Below are 18,181 nucleotides of genomic sequence, written 5' to 3'. Positions count from 1 at the left end.
AGGAAAAAAAAATGTTGGTTATAGTAAGGAATGTCCTAATGCTTTCTCTAGTTTTGGTTATTAACATACTTACTATGAGGCTAAAGAAAGATTGGCAACATTTTAATGATAGCTCCTTTTAAGTCACCAATCCCAGTTAGTCATAAATGAAGACACTAGAGCTTTGTACATGAGGGCCAATGGACGATGGTGAAGGTTTTACTGTAGAATGCCAGGCAGGTTCTCCCATGGAGGTATGGATGGGTTGAATAGTTGAATGAACATTGTATGATGGATTCTGAACAGCGGAGTGTAGCTTTGCCTGGGTGGTTCCTTTATGGATATACTTGTGTGCGGTTGTCTGGAGGCCAAAAGAATGTATCAGATTCCCTGGAGCTGGAGTTACAGGAGGTTGTGAGCCTCTCATGTGGGTGCTGGGATCCAAAGCCAGATCCTTTCAAAGAACAGCCAGCCCTTTTAACATAAGAGTCCTCTCTAGCCTCCTGGGTAAAGCATGCACCTGGCCCCGAATTTCAGAAAGCTAACTTTGAAAGCTTTTATGCTAGAAAATAAACCCACACAGATTATGTTTCCATTTTTATTTGATATTTCCAAATGTAAAAAAGTCAAGATTCTTAACACCAGTTCGAATGAGACCATCTCAAGTGAGACCATGCAAAGCGATTCTTCCTTTTCTGCTTCATACAATGTGATTGACAAAAAGAACTGGATCTCATGTGCTTGGTGGGTAAACACCACACAGGGCTGCTTCTACTTTTCTGCAAGTCAATTTAATTAAAACAATTTCTTTGTTGTTTTTAACTTAGGAGGCACATGGAACTGAAGAATTTAGCTGCCCGATTTTATTCAGCTACTCCACAAATAAGCACACACAGAAGTCTCAGCACTGCAGACCGCAGAGGTCTGAGATGGGAGACATTACCTTTTTAGTAGACTCAACTACTTTTAAGAGAACTGAATCACCTTAGTTCTTTTCCTCTATAATCCTGCTGGTCTCTGGGTTCCAGGAGAGTAATAGGGAGCCCTCGGTGAAATTTAACAGTGAAGCTGCATTCTGGAAATCCTTTGCTACTGGCATAGACTAAAGATAGTTGGTTTGCTAAACAGCACTGGAGAAAATCCTGACCCAGGTGACATGACTTAGTCCAAATGTTCCAACCAAAGAAATTATACAACAATATTTATAGGCTAACTTTAAAGAGATGGTTGACATTAATACTGTACATATTTTACATGGCAATACATAGTCCAAGGGTTTACAAAATGAGTTCATGCACTGTTACTCTGAAAATATCATGTACATTTAAACCCCCAAGCACTTGTGATGTTAGCTGGAAGCAGTATTCTATACAAAGCAGTCCAGTTTCTCTGTTGTGTTTAGTACATAGAGAAATTGCAGACATTTGTGAGGAAAAAGTCTATTGGCAACTGATAGAAAATGTCAATCTGTGGGTTTTAAAATGTTTCCTTAAAAAAAAAAAAAAGAAAAAAGAAAAAAGCAATACATGACCTCTGTACAAAGAAAAATATAAAAGGTCTGAATGATCATGTGTGATTACATAATTCAGAATGAATGTTACTGGTTGAGTTTTTCTACTTTACTCATTACTTTGACAGCGTTAATTTGTAAACTAACATTTTTATTTAGTTCTGCTGCGTTTGTGGCACAAGATCTCATTTTCAGAACCAGTTTTCCTTACACGTAAGGACCATTTCAGCAGCGATTACATTTTAGAGGTTAACAAGTTACAGAACAAATGTCTTAATGGATTCCCTGTTTTATGCTTGCCAGTGAGAGTATTTACAAAAGGTTAACGATGGCTACATAAAGAATGATCTTTTCCTCATCCCACATCTGTGAAGCTTTCCCCTCCCCTGTCACTTCCGACCTGGAGGAAGTGTACGAGTTCCAGACCAGGTTCTCTTTCACAGGATGGCTCCTACGTTCTGGGTCCCCTACAGTTAACTTACACGACAGACCACTCACTGACACTCGGACAACAGGGGAGATTCAGATGCACCCTGTCTTAGGCCTGGAACAGCAAAGAACAGGAATGGCCATTTTATTTAGCCGTGATGCAGTCATCACTGACTGGGACTCGAGGTTAGATTCGAATCCTGCGGTAAATTGATTGTTTTAACAATCACTAAAGAGATGTCACTAAATCAGAAAAAAAAAAAGAACAATCTCCATCAAAGGAAGTGTGGCCTTAATATATCCTATGTTCAAAGGGTCACAGAGGGAACGGACAACTCAGCATGCTAATAAACGCCTATAAATACAGTTCTCAGGATGAGATGCACTCAATCACATGCAAGCCGCTGACAGTATTTCCCTAGAATGACGAGCTCTTTGTATTTTATATTGAATCACTAGTGTTAGGGGAAACAGTCCTAGTAGGTTGACGGTGACAGTAGGCTGTGAACATTCAAATTCTTGGAGAGAGTGAACTGAAGTACTTTGTCAAAGACTACAGCCCAAATCTGTAGTTTACAAATGGAGATTATGACCCTCTTAAACAAGCTTTGGGGTGGATATATCTTTAAATACTGAGGATCTCTTCATTAATTCCCAACACAAAGATCTGGTGACTATTTGATACTCTTAAGAAAAAAAAAATGGTGTGTGTGTGAAAATACATACCCAACAACTTATTTAATAAGACCAGGCAAAATAAACCACAGAATGATGTCAAGTGGACAAAAGTGGGGGTGGGGTGGGGGTCATAAAAAAATGAAAACCAAAGTAATGGGGTGGAAGGTTATAATTAAGGCTCTAAAAAAATCCCATATGGCTTTGGCATCTTAAAATATTTTTATGCTATTTTGTTGTTTACTTTAAAAGACTTGAAAGCATCTGAAACACATGCAAATTATTTGAAATCCCTGCATGGCAGATTCAGAGTTTGCCAGCAGCAGTCGGATGTGTTAGAAGAAAAGTAAAAAAGCCTCTCCCTGTGACGTGGTGACAGGACGTGGTGGGGGAAGGTCCCCAGCTCTATCTTACACTGGACGGCACCCCCGAGGGCTGTGCAGCGGCCGTCACAAACAAGGCATTGCTGTCTGGGAGGGAAGAGACGGTGGAATTCCCATTGGCTGGCGAGCACCCCAGCTTTAGTTTTTCCAGATACTCGGCATGGACAGGCTTATGACACTGCAGGACCTTGATTGCGTCTTCTACTTTGAACCACTCTCTCTTCCTTCCTACAGAACAACAGTAAAACAGCAGTTACTGCAAGGTCAGTTTGAAAAGGCATACCCTATCACTACACAGTGGACCCTCACGTCTCCCAGACTTGCTACTTCTTAAACGACAACGTGGCAGGGTGAGGTCATTCAAACGTAGAGACATGTTCACCTTCCCTCTCAAAAGAGCAGCCATCAGTTTAGGTGAATTGGAAAATGTGTCAGCAGAGGCACAGGAGCTCACCTATATTCACAGAATCTTCCCAGTCTTCCAATATTTCAGTGACTGTCAGAACATAAACATACGTTCTATGCTTCCGGTCTTGGTTCTGCTTGAATAGAAAAGCAAAGCATTTTAATTCACAGGAGGCAGTCATGGATGGATTTTTCAACGGGAAATCGGCTCTGGCAGTCAAGTAGTCTAGACGGAAGTGCATGCATGTAAGATAAACATTAAGAAACTGGGCTTTCAAGATGTCTCAGCACATAAAAGCGCTGATCTGAGTTGGATCCTGGGAACCTCAGTGGAGAGAACCCATTCCCAAATGTTGTCCTCTAACCTCTACGTGCATGCATCTATGCCCGATTTTTGTTTAATTTAAAAAACAGTGGGCATGGTGGTTCATGGCTGAAATCGGTACTTGGAGGGCTGAGGCAGGAAGGATCCAGTTCCGGGGCAGCCTGGACTACCTAGCGAGTTCCCAGCCAGCTGAGTTAAAACAAAAGAGGCATGAACTAGCTCAAGTGTGGTGGTGCACACCAGGACTCCCAACATTCAGGAGGGTGTGGCAGCAGCCTGCACCACGGAGTGAAGCCGGAGTGAAGCCGTCTCAATCAGAAAGAAACCAGAGCTTCGGCACTGTCAATGGGAAAACTGGCAATATGAAACTCGAATAGTTTCATTTACGTATATATACACGCAACTTTGTTTTGATAAAGAAATCCTCGAGATCTGAATGGAATCTAAAAACTGTAAACCCTCCTCCCCCTTTCTGCTTTGATGCCTGCAAAATCAATGCATTTACTGCCCCATTCACAAGTCACTGAGGTCACTGATGTGGCGTGAGGCAGTTCTAACGTGCTGGGATACTTTCTGAAGGGAAAAACACGCAGGCTGACGTTTTCTGTTAGTGTGCTGTCTCTTTCATAAGTTTTAGTTATGACTTTTCTTCAAAAACTGGGCGCACTGACCGAGGTGTTAATTGTATCCACACAGCACGAAAAAACTGTTGTTTCTCAGTTTAACCAGGAGATGGTGCTATGGAACTGTAAAACCAACATTACAGAGAGGAATTTCGAGTCCTATCTTAAGAACTATTTTTTTAAATTTTTATTTTATGTGCACTGGCACTTTTGTGTGCATGTACGCCTGTGCGAGGGTGTCGGGTCCTCTGGAACTGTTAGTTACAGACAGTTACGAGCTACAATGTGGGTGCTGGGAATTGAACCCGGGTCCTCTGGAAGAAGCACCAGTGCTCTTAACCACTGAGCCATCTCTCCAGCCACAGGGTTCCCCCCAACACACACCTTGGTTTTTTGAGACAAGGTTTCTGTGTAGCTCTGGCTGTCCTTGAACTCAGACATTCTCCTGCCTCAGTGCTGGGATTAAAGGCGTGTGATACCACCATTTGTATACTGAATTCTAGTGAGTCATCAGTTCCAAGTAATTTCTTTTTTTTTTTTTTGGTTTTTCGAGACAGGGTTTCTCTGTGTAGCTTTGCGCCTTTCCTGGAACTCACTTGGTAGCCCAGGCTGGCCTCGAACTCACAGAGATCCGCCTGCCTCTGCCTCCCGAGTGCTGGGATTAAAGGCGTGCGCCACCACCGCCCGGCTTCCAAGTAATTTCTAAAGGCTTAAAAATAAATTTTATATGGTGTTCCATCAGAAAGAGCGAGCTAACTCTTAAATTTTGATAAGGGAAGTCCCCGTGTTCTGGCATACTACATATCTATATCTGAAAGTATGAAATGAATGCATGGACTTGAGAACCCAGCTGCTTTTTTCCATTGTCCTGATCACTTTCCAATCCCCTGACTGAAAATTCCATTTAGTCAGTTCCTCTTCAGTTCTTTAGTAAGGAGATGCAGAAGGGGCTCTTATTTTAGCGTCTATTCCTTATACTGGTTCTTCAAGCCATTCCAGATGCTGCGCAGGGTCAGGGATCGCTCAAGTTGCCGTCTATCCCTTGGTGCGCACTGAATCCATTTCTGTGTATGGTCAGACACAGGTAACCATGGCAACGCCCGTGTGTACAGACTCGAGGGGAAGCAACCCAATCCTCGCCACTGACTTGCCTACTGAGTTTCAGAGGAAACGGATCCAGGTTGTTGTTGTGAAAGAATCGTGAATTCTAGATCAGTAGAGTGGGGGCTATTTTGTAACTCACCTCGAAGATTCCCAGGAGTCTGCCTAATTTTCCCTTGACTCCAGCCTATTAAAGAAAAAGTTGGTAATTAAAATGTTTTATCTTTCATAAGCATTACATTTATAAGCTCTGTTGTTTCAGTTTTTGAACTTATACAGCTCATGCTTTCCCCAGTGAGCTATTACCTAATCAAGTGGCTTCTTGGCTCAACTAAGATCCACCACCTAGGGTTTGCTATAGAAACCCCGACTGTCTGGTTGGGTAGGCTGATTTTTATTTATTTCACACATACACAAAAGGACAAAGAGTGATAAAAATTAGACTTCTTGACAATTTGGAAAAATCTGTGAATAAAAACAGACATTTCTAACAGAAATGAACTAACAGACTCAGTTCCTTCTTAAAAGCCTGCCTTTTTCCTTTGCCAGGGCTAAATGGCTACAGTTCTCTAGCTACCTCCCACTGAAGGGTCTTAATTCCTCACCCTGTTACTACAGCAACCCCAGGGCTTCCTGTGTGTGAAGATGGGAAGCTCTTCCCTCAGGAAGAACTGTCAAGACTTCCCATCTGTCAAGATTCTGAAGCCTTTCCTAATGTACCCCCAAAGTCCAAAGGAAGAATATAGACATGTGCTCCCCATTTATACCTTATATGGTCTTGCCTGTGAGTAAAGCAAGTTCTATCCTCAAAGTCACTTGTGATTTTGTACATAAGGATGTGACTTATTTTTACGACACAAGAAAATATAAACAATTGGTTTCTTTTTGTTTATTTTTTGAGACAGGGTTTCTCTGTGTAATCCTGGCTGTTCTGGAGCTCACCCTATAGACCAGGCTGGCCTTGAACTCAGAGAGATCTGCCTGTCTCTGCCTCCTGAGTGCTGGGATTAAAGGCGTACACCACTACTGCCCAGCAATTGGTTTCTCATTAGTTTAAAAATTATGGTACAAGTGTCTCTGCTCAATACAATACTGATGCAGCCCTCAGGCAAGGCTATTATATTATACGTTGAGCATTAATCAAACAGCAGATCTGATCAACTGTGAACTAATGCTAATATAATACAATTGCATGTTAATCTAATTCTAGAGGGCTCACATTCATTTTAGTTGTTTACCATGTACAAAAACAAAACAAAAACCTCTTAAGCAAAAATGTAAACTATAGCAATATACAATAAACACTTCGATCTCCTCATTCTTGCCTTTCCTCAGGATCACCTGACAGGAAGGCAGAAGACCCTCCTGTAAAACCCCTCAACAGTGTGTGTGTGTGAAAGACAAAATACTTTTCATCTCACCTCTTCATATACTTCCCTCACAGCAGCACCACCCGGCTCCTCCTCTGGCTCCATCCCGCCTCCTGGGACAATCCACTGGTCTGGGTACCGACTGCTACTCACCAACAGCACCTGCAAGACCCATGATGACCAGGCACTTAAGGCTGAGAAGCACTAAGATGCAACATTCCAAACATTTTCAAGGCTGTAGCTGGAGTCTACATCAATCTACTCTTAAATGTCACCAAAATCATTCAGGGCACACATTATAACACACACCAACTGTAGCTTATGGTGGGAGATACACCAACAGTCCCATCCACCAAACCATCCTGCACCCATGGACTCATTTATATTGAGACAAGGTTTCACTGTATAGCTTTGGCTAGCCTGGAACCCAGTATGTGGACCAGGCTGGCCTAGAACTAACTCTGCCCTCGTGGGATCATTGAAACCACCAACTTAAGAAGTACAGCTTTCCAGTTCTTAGGCAAATGTATTATTAGCCCTACAGTTGGATACACTGCGGTCATATCAGTTACTGGCCGGATGCTGGGATCCACACTCAGGTCTCCAGAATTACAAGTACCTTCCTTACCCACAGCCCCACATGTCAGATACTCCTGAGCTATAGAGAACCTTTGTTCTCCCAACAATACAGCCAGGTGGGATTGTGTAACGTTCAGATTTCAGTGCTCACAGATAAAACTATTAGAATTAGTTACTCTTACTCGCTTCCACATATCCCCTGGCTTTTTATGTCCCTGTGACAGCAGAGTTATTGAAAACAGAGACCACGTGGGCCACAAAGCCTAAAATATCTGCCTGCCCTTTTAGAGTAAGCAAATAGACTTCTGACCAAGAACAGCATTATGCCACTCTAGCCGGTGGTGCCCAACCTTTAATCCCAGCACTTGGGAGGCAGAGGCAGGCGGATCTCTGTGAGTTCGAGGCCAGCCTGGTCTACAAAGAGCCTAGCACCACAAACAAGGACTTGGTTGTTAACAGTTCAGTAACACTGAAGGAGTATCACACAGCCACTGTACAAATGAAAAACAAAACTCATTCAAGTCTTAGAAAGGCCAAATGTTGGTGAAAGTAACATGTCTTAACCATCTTCAACAAAAATGCTGCAAAATTACTGTAGTATGCTTATTTAAACAGGTCTTCCTGTGGGTTGGGAACACCACACTTAAGAGTTTGTTTGGGTGGTACTTGGGATCAAACCCAAGGCCTCGAACGTGCTAAGTGTCCCAGTGGCTTTCCAATGCTGGGATAAAACACCGATCAAAAACACCTTGGGGAAGCAAAGGGTTCACTTGGCTTCATACTTCCAGGTCACAATCCATTATCGAGAGAAATCAGGGCAGAAGCTGAGGAAGAAACCGGAACAGTGCTGCTCACTGGCATGTGTTCACCTTGGTTATACAACCCAGACCTGCTTGCCTAGGGATGGTGCCACCCACAGTGGGCTGGGTGGGCCTGCATCGCTTCACCTACCCGGCAAGACAATCCCTTACAGACATGGCCTCAGGCCCATCTGAACTGCAATTACCCAGTAAATCTCAGTTGTGTCAAGATGAAATAAAAATTTACCAGCGCATCAGGCAAGCACTCCAGAGCTGAGCTATAGTCCCAGCACCCCCGCCCTGAAATTAATCCCAACAGGGACACTGCCTTGACAGACACTAGCCACCGTCTTTTCCTCCCTTCTGCTGGGGAAGCTGCTGGCTCTCTAGAGCTCAGAAGCATGGGTGTTCACTCCTGGAGAAAGGACATGCATATGGGTGAATGTGTTCATGCACGTGTGCAGGACAGAGTTGTCTTGTGTCTTCTATTTTTACTTTTTGAGACAAGATCTCTCGTTGAACCCATTTTGGCTAGACTGGCCAGCAAGCTCCCGAGATCTGCCTGTTCTCCACCACTCTGACACCCCACCAAGAGCTGGATGTCAGCATGCCTAGCGCTTCATGTGGGTGCTAGGGACTCACCTTCCTCAACAGGAAAGCTCAGTGGACCATAGCAACTCAACACCTCTACATCCTTGTTCTTGTCATACAGATTTAGCAGAACACTGCTGTACTGTTCCCATCTCTCCTAAGCACGCACCTTACAAAGATGGCGGCCAAGGCAGGGAAATCCTCAACCCATAGAATGGCTGGCAAAGCCTGAAAGCACTCATGGCTGCTCTGAGGGCGGGCGGCAGCATCATGCCCAAAGAAGGGCTTTAAAGTTAAGATTTAATATCTGCAAATAGGGCATGAGTTCATAACTAGAAACCAAGGAGCCAGAGTTAAGCAAATCCGGCAGTATCAGAAGACATGGGTCTGAACTTGATTTACGCATGGATGGGAGAATAGTGACCCGTTAGTGCTAAGGATCTTCTCGTCTTGCATGGCTAAGACTCTGAGACTCGGGCCTAGGCAGACCCTGCTGGCCACTGTGAGCTCCATGCTCTCCGGCTCTCCCGCCTGTGGAGCAGAATCAGCTCACCAAGAACTGCTTGTTACCAAATACTGCTAGCTTTATAATTCTGAGAATGGAGACAAGATGGCAGAAAGGAAATATATATATTTAAAAACCTGTAAAGACTCATAGCCTGTAGGGGAAGAGTCTTTATGTTCAAATTCTACTTTGCAAATCCCACTTCAATAACTGTTGCCTAAAGGAGGCTCAATGAGGCTTATTAAAATAATGAAAGGTGTTGGACCTTTGTATCCAGACCGGCTAACATCACAGGTGTTAATTCGACCTGAAGTGTAAACAACCCCAGGTCTGACCCCCAGGCACAAGCCTCTTATTGGGGTCAGAGTTAGGGATGCCCTGGTACTGGTGGGATAATTCTATGCTAAGTGACTTCCCTGACCTTTTATAATGGATCGGAACAGTGAGGATACATGACAAGCCACTCCACGTAAGCTATTGTTTAGTAAAGGAATTTCAGAACCCTTGGTATTCAGAATGTTTGAGCCCTAAAAAATGAAACCCAGTGTCAGGAGTCTAGGGGGACTCTGGACACCACATTCCCTCATCCTTTTCTTCCCTCCAAACCTTTCCGTTGAGACAGGGTCTCATGTAGATTATGTAGCTAAGGATGACCTTGAACTTCAGATCCTCCTGCTCTGCCTCACAAGTGCTGGGGTCGCAGGTGTGTTCCATGGTGCCCTGCTCTTGAAAGGAGATTTGTCAATGTCCATGTTTGGCGATGGCTGATTTGCAATCTAGTACATTTCATTAAATGCTTCTCACCCTGCACCTAAAGGCCCCTGGATCTGCCGATCCACTGTCTGGAACCCAGTGACCTCTGACCTTCCATGCTTCATGGAGACCCAGAGCTGTGTTTACCAGTTACCACTAACAGCGCATAGCTATTTAAGAAACAAAATAAAAAGTTCAGTACCTCAACCCTCCAGTCCTATTTCAAGTGCCCATTCCAAGGGGGACAGACTAGAGGACAAAGATCCACGGCAGTTTAGGGGCACCCTCTTCAGAGCAGGTCAAAGGTGTGACTTAGTTATCCACTTCCTCCACACGAAAGATCACCACATCGATAGGAGCCCATTCACTTCTGCTCTATAATCCTCAATCTTCAGCCGGTAGAGGATGATAAAATCAGCAGAGCCCTCTGCTTTCAGGAAGCACCAGGAAGCCTGGCTGAGCTTGTTTGGTACAGTGATGCTGAACAACATTGGATGGATTAATGAACACCTTTTCCTCAAAGTACTCAGTCTTTGGGGGGGGGGAACCATACAGAGGGCTAGCTTTTATGCTGAAACTAGCCCTCCCTCCCCCAAAGGAAGTAGATCTATATAAAGCCATATGATAACAGACCTACATAAATTTTGGACAAGTGATTTAGCCTAACCCAATAATTTACCAAGAGTCTCTTGATACTCTAAAAAAGATTAACTTTGATCAACCCATTAACCTCAAATGTACCTTTCCAAAACCAGGATCAGTTTTTAAATAAGTAATACTTATCGATGTAGAAATAACTATCACATCTAGCTACTAGCTTAACTAGGTTAAGAGATGTGATACAAATACATGGCAGAGATACGAAAACCAGGGTGTTTGATTAAGTACTTGTCTACTCAGCTTGACTATTTCATTAAGCAGAAATGAGGGTACAGCCACATTGGGTCAGGAAGGAAAAAAGGCTGACTAAGAGTCCTGTGTGGTGACACATGCTTGTGACCCCAGCATTTAGCAAGAGGCAGGATCAAAAATTTGAGGCCTGACTAGGAGGTGGTGGCACACGCTTTAAGCCCACTGCTTGAGAGACAGAGACCGGGCAGATCTCTGTGAGTTCAAGGCCAGCCTGGTCTATAGGGTGAGTTCCAGGACAGCCAAGGCTTTTACACAGGAAACCCTGTCTCAGAAGAAAAAAAAAAAAAAGAACAAAAAAAGAGTTCAGGCCAAGGGAGGAACCGTGACCCCAGGCTTCAATTCGAGCTATTCTAAAGGGAAGCAGAAGACCACAAATCCAAGGCCCTCCAGGCTCATTCATGAGAACTCAGTGCTCTCCCAGAGCCACCTTCAAGCCTCTTGGTCTTTTTTTTTTTTTTTTTTTTTTGAGATAAGGTGAGATAAACACAAACCAGCCTGAAGCCCTATGTCCACTGAACTGACCTTGAACTTATCTTTTGCCTCAGGCTCCCTAGTGCAGAGATAAGAGCATGCACACTCATGCATAACAATAACAATTAGCCAGGAAAAAGGTTTGAATATAATTAGTATCCTCTATAGTATGAACTATTTAGAAGCAATCCACCTTTCACTACAAATATGAAAGTCTTCCACAAATCAATCTCTTTTCAGCACTGGGTCCTATACACGCTAGGTATGTATCTACCTCTGCGCTATAACCGCCACCTTTAAGACAAACCGAGACCGAAGCCAGACACTGGCTCATGCCTACAGTCTCAGCAACTGAGGCAGGATGACTGGATCAAATTCAAGGCCAGCCTGGGCTACCTAGGAGATATTGTCAACAAATAGAAAACAAAAAAGGCCGGCAGTGGTGGTGCGCATGCCTTTAATCCCAGCACTTGGGAGGCAGAGCCAGGCGGATCTCTGTGAGTTCGAGGCCAGCCTGGTCTACAGAGCCAGATCTAGGACAGGCACCATAGAGATATCCTGTCTCAAACTCCCTCCCCAAAAAGCATGCCAATACCTTAGAAAGGTGACTGCCACAGGGTAAATGACAACTGATCCTACTTGTAAAGGATGCTGGGGAGGTTTTATCACACCAGTATTCCTGATCAGGACTCATCTTCATTGCTCTGGTGTAGTCTAATGTTGAGATGCCATCTTTTATTTTTCCCCACCACACCTCACTTTTTACTGTCTGATCTTGCTGGATTCAGACGTTCCCGATACATCAGGCTCTATCTATAGCAGACTCTCTGGAGGAGCTGTATCCCCTAACTCTGAGAGGCTAACCAGTGAGAGTCACAGATCCAAAGACAGAACTGGTGTGGCTCTCAAACTCATCTGCCCAGACCCCCCCCCCTCCCGCAGCTGCGCCTGGATTCCGCCCAGCATCAAGCCACTTCTAATTCCCCCTTCGGCAGTCTACGTCCCATTTTGCTGTCAAATCCTCCTCAAAAGTCTAGAATTGAAACCTACTGAAACTAAGAGCTCCTTTCTTGCCTAGCAAGTTGTCAGGCTTACATGTGAGGTGCTATGTCCGTCTGTCCCATCCCCCCTGCCCTTTGTAGCTGGTAGGAAAACATTCCACAGCTGACCTACACCCTCTACCCAGGCTCTTGTTTTTTTTTTTTTTTTTTTTTTTTTTTTTCCCTTTGCCATCCCAAGCTGACCTTGCAGACCACAATCCCAAGTCCTCCTCTATTTGGGATGCTTGGTCCCTCTCCCATTTACAGAAATGACACACACTGGGTTCCAAACCCAAAGCACATGAAAGCGCTTTAGGCCATTGCATTTCACCGTCTGTTTCACCTAATCTTCCACTACAGAAAACGTTCCTCACCAGCTAAAGCTCCATCTTTACATCCACCGTTCAAATATACATGCAAATATGTTCAACGGAATGTATTTCTGGTCACCTACTCATAACGCTACAGTGATCTGTGTCTATACAAGCAGGATCCCAGCCACTCTCTGGACGAGGCTTCACAGAACGAGCTAGCTAGAGGTTGGTCAGATGGACTGCAGATTTAGTAACAACAGACCTGGACTTAAAGTCCTGTTTGTTCTGTGACCCTGGGACAAGTTACTTCTGCAAGCTAAATTTGGTGTTTGTTCTTTGCAGACAGGGTCTCACTATGTAGACAGAGATCCACCCCCCCCACTCCACCCCGACTCCCATGTGTGGGTATTTAAGGCGTGTACCACTATGCCTGGCTATACCCACCCACCACCAGGGTCTTCCTATTTAACCCAGGCTAGCCTCCTAAATGCTGGGATTCCTGGCATATCCCAACACCATGCCAAGGTCTAACTCCCCATCCTATGCTATGTTATCTCTTAAGGAAGAAAAAGAAAACAGGAAAACTAAACAGGATGAAGAAAAAGTGTGTGTATGTGTGTGTGGGGGGGCACCTAAAACTATCCCACCCCCAAAAGCAAATCCACTCTGCCATTAGAAGAACCTACTCTACCTGGGTATCAAGGCTAACGCCTGTAATCCCAGCACTCAGGTGAGCCAATGGAGGCTCTCCATAGCCTTTTAGGGTGAAACAGTAATTACTCTTTTGATTTGAAATTACTCTCATCTTTAAAACATACATTTAAATGTCCGAACCAGGACCTACGAGTTCTTAACCCAGTGGAGAAGCATTTCTTACCCATTAGCTAGAAAGGTGGGTTCCAGCAGTTCTGTAGTCTCTGGAAGGCTAGTAATCTCATTTCAATAGGGAAAGCACATCTCTCTCCTAGATATCTTACAGTCTGGCTAAGAGTTCGTTCTGTAATTATCAGACAGCAGAAAGAGCCTCAGCTATACACAGCCACAGAAATACAAATTCTGACGAGCTAAACCAGATGTCCAAAGTTGGCTGTGTGTTCTGGAGAATTCCACCCAGAGTCTTCTTCCCTTAGCAGCTCCCCTAACAAGCTGATTCACCAGGCTTTGCAGCCTACAGGTTCTAAGAGCCAGAGTTTTATATAATGGATTCTAACATACTCCCCGACTCCTGCTCTGCTTCCTTTTAAATAAAGTACTTAGTCTCATTTTGAAAATGGGCTGTGGCAGTTATTTTACAGTAACTTCCCAGAGGGGGGTGGGGGGCCCTGAGGATCGAACCCAGGGCTTCTGCGTGCTAGGCACAGCTCCCCTGCACCCACCAAAATGATTTCCAAGTACACATGAACCAACCCATGTACCTGCTTGAGGTCATTTATGAAGCAGTTAGTTGTTAAGACTGTTCTGAGACCCACAATTTAGATCATTGTGATTTCTCATTTCCATGACTTCCCCTAGGGGAGACACACAGACCGACCAACACACACCACTCGGGGGAAAAAAAATGGTGCCCGATTTTTCAACAACATATGGCGCAATTTCAAAGATAACTTAAAGGCTCTTAAGTTAGCCTGGCGACATGGAGCATGGGATCGCTGAGCAAAAGAGGCCCTTTACCCAGACGCCCCAGCTTCTGGAGTAGGAACTGGACCCTGAATTCCAACTCGACTGCCTAATTCTGTCGTGTGGGCAGAGTTCTTCTGCTCACTCAAAGCTGTCTTCTCACCTATAAAACAGGACTGACCAGTGCTACTTCCAAGTGCTAAAAGGATTAAATGTAACAAACATTCCCCTGGCTGCACCTAACACATTGTAAACGCTCTACTAAAAAAATGAGAGTGAACAAGTCAGACGGGATCCTGGGTCTGTTCGCTATTATACGCTTTTCTATTTACTTTGCCTTCCCTAGCACGGCCCTTCCTTTAAAGAGATCCCCCCCACACCCCCTTGGTAGACTGCATTTCACGCTTGTTGACGTCTTTCCTTGGTGCACTTTTCAAAAGTCCTTGTCTTTACTTCTCTCCTGAGTAGAACCACATCAAAGATCTTTCTCTGGAAGTTCCTTCAGGATTCGGGTTTAAACACTAAAAGGTTTCAAAAATCAACCCGAAGTGTTTGTTCCTTTAAAAAAGAAAGTAAACCCCAAATGGGTTTAAAGATCATACTTTTCAAGCACGCGGCTTTTGTTAATACAACTAAGCCACTGACTGGGTGTATGCCATGTCATACTCATCCTAATTTCAGGGGCTAGCTGCGAGAAGCCATTACATTCCCATCTCCAGCTTTTACGCCTGGTGTTTTCCTGGACACGGTTATGGAAGCAGAACTCAGAATGGTTAACTTTCTCTCTATCAATTCATTTTAGGCGTGGCAACGCCACAAGATTTTCCCCAGCGACCTAACTAACCGCTCAGACCAGTTTGAAAACAGAGTGCCGTTTAAAAAAAACAAAACAAAACAAAAACACGAACACATATAACCGAAACAAACAAAAATCGCCCTCCCAGCGGATACTCCAGAGGCCCGTCTCCATCCAACGCAGAAGGGGGGTAGAATTACACACCGCTCCTTCCCAGATGTCAAGCCACACCGCAGAGAAACCAAAAGAGCGAGAGATCACGGCGCTGAAAAGGGCAACTTCGCCCGGTTTCAGGCCTATCTTGTCCCTCCTGGCGTCGTCATCCCACATCTCCCGCTGGCCATCTCTCGGTCGTCGGACAAACTTTAAAACAGCGGAGGCCGTTTGGTCAAAAAAGAGGGGCACACGGAATTTCAACCCAACTGCGTGCGAGCGGATGGACGGAAGGGCAGACTATGAAACCAACTGCGTGCGAGCCGATGCACACCGCTCCCAAGGCAGGCTGGGGAGGGCAGCGGCGGGGCTCCCAGCTCCGGGCGAGCCGGCTGTCCGCGGGGGTGCGGGACGGATCCCCCTCGCCGCCGCCGCCGCCGCCTCCGGCCTTTGTCCCCGCGCTCACCTCGTCCTCCTGCTCGCTGCGGAAGCACAGGCAGGCCGCCCGCTTCTTGAAGCCCTCGCGGTCGTACGTCCGCGTCTGGTTGGGCTTGAACTTCATCCTAGAGCCGGGCTCCTGCTGCTGCTCCTGCTGCTGCTGCTGCTGCTGCTGCTGCTGCCGCCGCTGCTCCGGCCGCCGCCGTGGGGACCCGGCCGCCGCCACCCCGCCGGGGAGTCGGGCCGAGGACGGTCACTGCGGAGCTCGGGCGCCGGCGGGGACGGGCGGCGGCGCGGACACGGACGGCGAGGCGGATCGCGGGTCACTGCAGCCCGGGCGCAGCGGTGGGAGCGCCGCCTCTGCTCGGGCGCCCGCCGCTCTCCATGGAGCCCGCTGCTGCCGCCGCCGCCGCTCGCAGCCACTCCCTGCCTGCAGCCGCCGCCGTCTCCACCGCCTCCTCCGCCGGGGAAGAGCGCGGCTCCAGGCTCGTGCCACGCGGAGACAGTTGGAGGCGGCCGTGCCGAGCGGGCAGCGACGCCGAGGATGCGCGCCGCCCCCTTCGCCCGCATTTAAGCCGGGGCTTCTCGCGCGCGCGCGCGCGAGCGCCATCGCCCGCCCGCCGCGGCGCGCGCGCCATCGCGCCTGCGCGCCAAGACCGTTGCTGGGGGAGGGAGGGAGGATCAAGGGAGGGAGGGAGGAGGGAGGGAGGGAGGGGGAGCGGCTTCGGCCCGCCCCGGGCGGGGCAGGCGGCCTAGGTCTTAGGCTCCACCGGCTCTACCCGGCCCGCGAGCGGGCATGGAGACGACGCGCTTTGTGCAAAGCCGGGGACGGGAAGCGAGCCGAGACCCGGTTGCCCTCGGTCTTTAGTGGTCCGGTGGAGTTCCCCTTAGGGACGGACCCCAATACTGTGTCCTGGGAGAGGGGGGCTCCCCAGGTGCCCGGAGCCGTTGCAAGGGACGGCGGAAGCGTCGCGGTTAGCGCGGCCAGCGGAGGCTGGCGAGGTTAAGTTCATTGAGTTCTCGCTCGCTCGCTCCTCTCCCCCTCCCCCGGCCTTTCCTCTTTCTCAATGAGGATGCAAGTGTATCCTCTTGAGTCAGCAGCAGCTTTGAAATGGTCTGGGCTCCAGACCCGTGCTCCATGCTGGAGCATCCCGCAGCGCGGCTCACCGGTGCTCCGGAGCGCGTTCGTGAATACCGCCTCCGGCTGTTACTTTTCTGTGTGTCTCTCATCCTAAGTAAACCAATGGGATTCTTGTGGCGTTTGGAAGCTGACAATCTTAGGCACTTGGAACAACTTCCGATATTTCGGTGCCGTGGAAGGGCTGAGATAGAAGGGTAGGAGGCCTGACATCACTGGAATTCAAGAAAACCCCTAATCCAATTCAGGTGTGGAATCCCAAGTATGTAATCCCAGCACTTGGGAGGCGAAAACTGGTGGACTGGGAATTCAAGGTCACCCCCACCATACATTTGGAGCTGGAGGCGAGCGAGACTGGTCTATATGAGACCCTGCCTTCGAACCCCCGCCCCCCTCCCCAAACCCACTAGAGCTCAGCTTCCCACGGAACTGTTCAGACAGCCACATCCGTTTGTTTTTCATTCCTGGAAGGCCTCCGGTGTGCCAGGCGCTGGCATCTTACAAAACCGGTCAGACCCTGCCCCTCCAGGAGAATAAGAATCTGAGACTAGAGAAATAGAGACCGAGCACAGGAGGTGACGTGGTCGGAGGAGTGTAGGGGTCTCAGAGGGGAAAGAGGCAAGCTAGGCAGCAGGGGTAGGAGGAGACACTAAGAACAAAGAGACCTGGGGTTTATGCAAAGGTCAGGCAGGGAGGGAGGGAGCAAAACTCTAAGAAATGAACGAAGGAGGCCAAGGTGGCTGTAAAGACCGGAAGCTTGCGCCCCAGGCTGAGCGCTGTGAGTCCTCTTGGTGAGCTAGGGCACTCCTTTGATTGGAGACTGTGCCTGTCTCTCTCCCGGAGCCTCGCAGATGCAAGTTTGGAGAATGAGTTAATGTTGAATAAGTGGTTTAAGGAATGAAGCGTCACCACAATTAGAAATCAAGTCTGTACAGAGACATTTTCCAAGCTGTGCTTACTGAAGCCACTTGAAGTTTAACTGTTTCCGGGGTTTACAAACACATGTACCTGGGAATTTCAGCGGACTGGTATCGCAAGTGCTGTTTTTAAACAGTTGATTCCGTTGATAAAGTGGTCTTTTTTGTTTTGTGTTGTTTTGAGAGAGAGTCCCGAGGAGCTCAGGCTGGCCCTTGAATTCCTGATCTTGACGCCTCTGCCTCTCAAGTGCTGGATTACAGGCATGTTCCCTCGTGCCTGCCTTCACTGTAATGCTTTCAAATGGGCGGAGAAAATTCGATTTCCCTCTGCTCAAATTCTTCGAAGATCTGGCTGCT

The 18,181-nt window shown here is 46.9% G+C and overlaps 1 protein-coding gene across 2 annotated transcripts; it reads right to left on the bottom strand.

The window, feature by feature from the left end:
- Window positions 1-563: 563 nt before the first annotated feature.
- Window positions 564-16,296, bottom strand: Nudt4 (nudix hydrolase 4). 2 transcript variants are annotated; one of them, XM_028855699.1, is made up of 5 exons: window positions 15,798-16,296; window positions 6,852-6,962; window positions 5,573-5,617; window positions 3,431-3,518; window positions 564-3,204 (listed from the first exon to the last, which is right to left on the bottom strand). In XM_028855699.1, exons 1-5 carry the CDS (start codon window positions 15,891-15,893, stop codon window positions 2,999-3,001), a joined length of 546 nt encoding a protein of 181 aa, XP_028711532.1. In that variant the 5' UTR covers window positions 15,894-16,296; the 3' UTR covers window positions 564-2,998. The 2 variants fall into 2 exon arrangements, with proteins under 2 accessions (XP_028711532.1, XP_028711533.1); XM_028855700.1 differs by having other exon boundaries at window positions 3,431-3,515.
- Between the last annotated feature and the right edge of the window lie 1,885 nt (window positions 16,297-18,181).

The sequence above is a fragment of the Peromyscus leucopus genome, chromosome 18 (assembly GCF_004664715.2).
Source record: "Peromyscus leucopus breed LL Stock chromosome 18, UCI_PerLeu_2.1, whole genome shotgun sequence".
In the NCBI taxonomy this organism is placed as follows: Eukaryota; Metazoa; Chordata; class Mammalia; order Rodentia; family Cricetidae; genus Peromyscus; species Peromyscus leucopus.
The sequence above is the reverse complement of the archived record's forward strand: the minus strand, read 5'-3'. Positions and strand labels throughout refer to the sequence as shown.

Bases quoted from the DNA above. Each gene is read 5' to 3' on its own strand.
- Nudt4 (XM_028855699.1), bottom strand. From the start codon at position 15,893: ATGAAGTTCAAGCCCAACCAGACGCGGACGTACGACCGCGAGGGCTTC. The intron at 3,519-5,572 runs GTGAGTTACAAA...TTTCTATTCAAG, and splicing joins GACTCCTGGGAATCTTCGAG to CAGAACCAAGACCGGAAGCA. The intron at 3,205-3,430 runs GTGAGCTCCTGT...GTTGTTCTGTAG, and splicing joins GGAAGATTCTGTGAATATAG to GAAGGAAGAGAGAGTGGTTC.